This window comes from Nicotiana tomentosiformis, chromosome 4, assembly GCF_000390325.3.
Source record: "Nicotiana tomentosiformis chromosome 4, ASM39032v3, whole genome shotgun sequence".
NCBI classification, from domain to species: domain Eukaryota; kingdom Viridiplantae; phylum Streptophyta; class Magnoliopsida; order Solanales; family Solanaceae; genus Nicotiana; species Nicotiana tomentosiformis.
In genome coordinates, this window is record NC_090815.1 from 97,326,882 (window position 1) to 97,331,245 (window position 4,364).

Here is a 4,364-nt window from a genome sequence, read left to right on the forward strand (position 1 = left end):
ACTTCCTTTTCGGTCTTGGATGTCTATATAGAACTATTGCAACAAAATCACACATCTCATAAACCAAGCTTTGGAATATTTCTTGCTCATAAGGTACCGAAGTGCCGTATGATCCGTGTGGACAATCACTTTTGTACCCATCAAGTACGGGCGAAACTTCTCAATTGCAAACACAATAGCAATGAGCTCTTTTTCGGTTATAGTGTAATTGACTTGGGCATCATTCATGGTCTTACTAGAATAGTAGACCAGATGAAAGATCTTATTGATATGTTGCCCCAAAACTGCTCCAACCGCCACATCACTAGCATCATATATGAGCTCAAAAGGAATGCTCCAATTCGGGGTGGTGATAATGGGAGCAGTTGTCAACTTGAACTTGAGCAATTCAAATGCTCTCATGTAATCATCATTGAAGTGAAATTTAGCATATTTCTCCAAAAGCTTACACAAGAGGTTCACCACTTTAGAATAATCCTTTATGAAACGCCGGTAAAACCCCGCATGACCCAAGAAACTTCTCACTCCCTTCACGAATGTTGGAGGTGGAAGTTTAGAAATCGCCTCTATTTTCACCTTGTCAACCTCTATCCCCTTATTTTAAATCTTTTGGCCAAGGACAATACCCTCCTTAACCATGAAATGGCATTTCTCCCAATTCAACACCAAGTTCGTTTCTTCACACCTTGCCAATACCTTATCCAAATTTGCCAATCAGTCATCAAAGGAATCCCCGACTACCAAAAAGTCATCCATGAAGACTTCAACGTATTCCTCTACCATATCTGTAAATATCGCCATCATACACCATTGAAAAGTTGCATGTGCATTGCATAAGCCAAATGGCATCCGCTTGAAAGTGAAAGTGCCATAGGGACAAGTGAAAGTTGTTTTCTCTTGATATTACGGGGCAATAAGGATTTGATTGTAGCCTGAATATCCATCTAGAAAGCAATAGAATGCCCGACCGACGATCAAGCATTTGGTCAAGAAAGGGAAGTGGGAAATGGTCTTTCCTTGTGACTTTGTTTAGCTTCCGATAGTCCATGCACACTCTCCATCCGGTCATCGTTCTTGTTGGAATCAACTCATTCTTATCATTGGTGACCACGGTTATGCCCCTCTTCTTCAGAACACATTGCACTGGAGAAGTCCACGAACTGTCAGAAATGGGGTAGACAACCCAGGCATCCAACCACTTTATGATCTCTTTTTTGACCACCTCTTGCATTACTTCATTGAATTTCCTTTGATATCCAATTGAGGGTTTGGCATCTTCCTCTAAATTAATCTTGTGCATTCAAAATGCGGGGCTTATTTCCCGAATATCCACCAATCTCCATCCAATAGCCTTCTTCCTCTTTTGTAGCACCGCCAATGTAGAGCCTACCTGCACGTTAGTCAAACAAGAGGAAAGAATAACCGGTAAAGTAGAAGAAGGGCCAAGGAATTCATACCGAAGATGTGGAGGCAATGGCTTCAACTCCAAAATGGGAGGCTCCTCGATTGAGGGCGTTGTTGGAGGAGTTGTCCTATTTTCAAGATCCAAGGACAATTTGAAGTGCTCATAATTGTACGACCCCATGCCTTGTAACGAGTTAACACATTCCATGAAGCCATCCATCTCGTCATCATCAAAGTTGAGCAAGACGGCCTCCAATGTATCATTAACATTCATCATAACACTTGTTTCATCTACAATCACGTCGGTCACCAAGTCCACGAAAGAAAACACCTCTTTGCTATTTGGTTGCCTCATAGATTTGCACACGTGGAACACCACCTTTTCATCACCCCCACCCCTCACCCCACCCCCTGAAAAGTGAGTTCACCGGCTTCCACATCAACAAGAGCCTTCCCCGTAGTAAGGAAAGGTCTACCAAGAATAATCGGCACCTCATAGTCCACTTCACAATCAAGAATCACAAAATCCGTCGGGAGAATGGACTTGTCAACTCGAACCAATACATCCTCAATCACCCTTAACGGTCTCTTCATTGTACGATCAGCCATTTGTAATCTAATAGATGTGGGTCTTGGTTGCCCAATTCCCAATGTCTTGAAAACTGAATAGGGCATTAAGTTGATACTCGCCCCAAGATCATAAAGAGCTTTTGCAACTTCGGCACTTCCAATGGTACAAGGAATTGTAAAAGCACCGGGATCTTCCAACTTTGGAGCCATCGAATGCACAATTGCACTCACTTGGTGAGTGACTTTGATAGTTTTAAAATTCATCGATCTCTTCTTTGTTACAAAGTCCTTCATAAACTTAGCATATCCGGGCATTTTCTCCAAAGCTTCAACTAATGGCACATTTATAGAGAGACTCTTCATCATATCAATAAACTTCTTGAATTGATTCTCGCCATTTTTGTTGGCAAGCGGGATAGGGAGGTAGTGGCTTAGGCAATGGTGCCTTAGCTTTTTGAACCACAAATTCCGGTATGTAAATCACATGATCCCTAGACAGGTTCACACCCTCTTGAGTCTCTTCCACCGTGTTATCAATATCAATCCGTACTTCATCATTTGCTTGCACAACATTGTTCAGCATCTCCTCTTCTTCTACCACTTGCTCATCATCCACAAGTTGCCTTTGACTTGAGGTAGGTGCATTCCCACCTTTTCCCCTTCTTGTAGTAATGTCCACGTAATGACTCGTAGTGTTCCCACCCTTCGGGTTCACCACCGTATCACTTGGTAGTGCCCCCTTAGGATGAGAATTTAAAGCTTAAAAGATTTGACCTATTTGCACTTCTAAGTTACATATTGATGTGGTGTGTGAGGCAAGTTGGACATCGGAATCGGCATTCTTCTCCATCATTTGCTTGAACATGTTTTCAATACGACCCATTTCATTGTTGGAGGAACTAGGACCATGAGAAGGATAAGGAGGTGGGTTGCTCGGTTGTTGGTACATCGGGGGCCTTTGAAAACCCGACCCCCGATTTCCTTGGTTGTTCCACCTATCTTGGTTTTTGCCTCCCCAATTTCCTTGATTATTATTATTTTGCCAATTCCCTTGGTTGTTGTTTCCACTCCAATTTCCTTGATTGTTTCCACCATTCCAATTACTTTGGTTGCTAGAATTCCAATTGCCTTGATTATTCGAAGGTCTCCATTGTTGTTGACTAGGGCCTTGGTAGTTGTTTCTTTGCCCTTGAAAGTGGTTCACATATTGGACCTCTTCATCTTGATCATTGTAAGAATCTCCTTGATCATACCCACTATTATCTTGCACGAAATCGTTCACTCTTTGTTGCATTTGTGGACTTCTTGTTCTTCTCTTATTTACCATCATATTGACTCCCTCCATAGCATTGATTTGCCTCAGGTTTTGCACTTGTTAAAGTTGAGCCTTTTCCAATTGGTTCATGATGGTTGTCAACTCGGTTATGGCTTGCCCATGGTCATGTAACTCTTTATGAAAAAGAATCACATTTGGATCATCTTGTGGAACATTGGCTCTAGATTGCCACGCCGATGAAGTATCCACCATCTCATCCAAAATATCACACGCCTCCGCATAAGGCGTAGTCATGAAGTTCCCATCGGCAAGTTGATTCACTACACATTGGTTGGTGGTATTGATCCCCCGATAGAAAGTTTGTTGAATCATGTTCTCCGTCATATCATTGTTGGGGAACTCTTTCACCATTTTCCTATATCTTTCCCATATCTCATGTAGTGGTTCATTAGGCTCTTGCTTGAATGCTAGAATTTCATCCCGAAGAGTATCCATGTGCCCGGGAGAGAAGTACTTTGAAATATATTTCTCCGCAAGTTCATCCCACATACAAATGGAATGATTTGGAAAACATTCCAACCAATCTAAAGCTTTCCCACTTAGAGATAAGGGAAAAAGCCTTATCCTCAAAGCATCCACAGAGACATTTGTTAGTTTGTTTCGCCAACATGTATCAACGAACCCCTTCAAATGTTTATATAAATTTTGACCCGGTGCACTGGTGAAGGACCCTCATTGCTCGAGCAAAGTGAGCATTACGTTGGTTATTTGAAAGTTGCTAGCCCTAATACGGGGTAGGACTATAGAACTTGCATACCCTTCACTCGGCAACACCTGGTGTGGATCCGCTCGTGGTGGAGGTGGGGTGGAACGGGAACATTGTCGTGAGGCGGTCATCCTCGTCTATTGGCTTGAGGTTCAAGAGGGACCTCATCCAGTGCATCATCATCAACGTTCACATCCCCCATGACTATGTTTTCGAGCTCATTGTATGCCATGAATGCACCTACAATACTCACACGTTAGTAACAAGGAAAACGGTTGATGCAATAATAATACCCAACAGAGTCGGTGTTGAATTCCACTGGGAGCTACGTAATGGCTGCTAGTAGTA

General features: G+C 42.6%; 1 protein-coding gene across 1 annotated transcript; it reads right to left on the reverse strand.

Moving 5' to 3' along the window:
* Positions 1–1,803: 1,803 nt before the first annotated feature.
* On the reverse strand, positions 1,804–2,184 carry LOC138910191 (uncharacterized). Its single transcript, XM_070201413.1, has one exon. It carries the CDS (start codon positions 2,182–2,184, stop codon positions 1,804–1,806), a length of 381 nt encoding a protein of 126 aa, XP_070057514.1.
* Positions 2,185–4,364: the final 2,180 nt, after the last annotated feature.

Bases quoted from the DNA above. Each gene is read 5' to 3' on its own strand.
- LOC138910191 (XM_070201413.1), bottom strand. From the start codon at position 2,184: ATGGCTCCAAAGTTGGAAGATCCCGGTGCTTTTACAATTCCTTGTACC.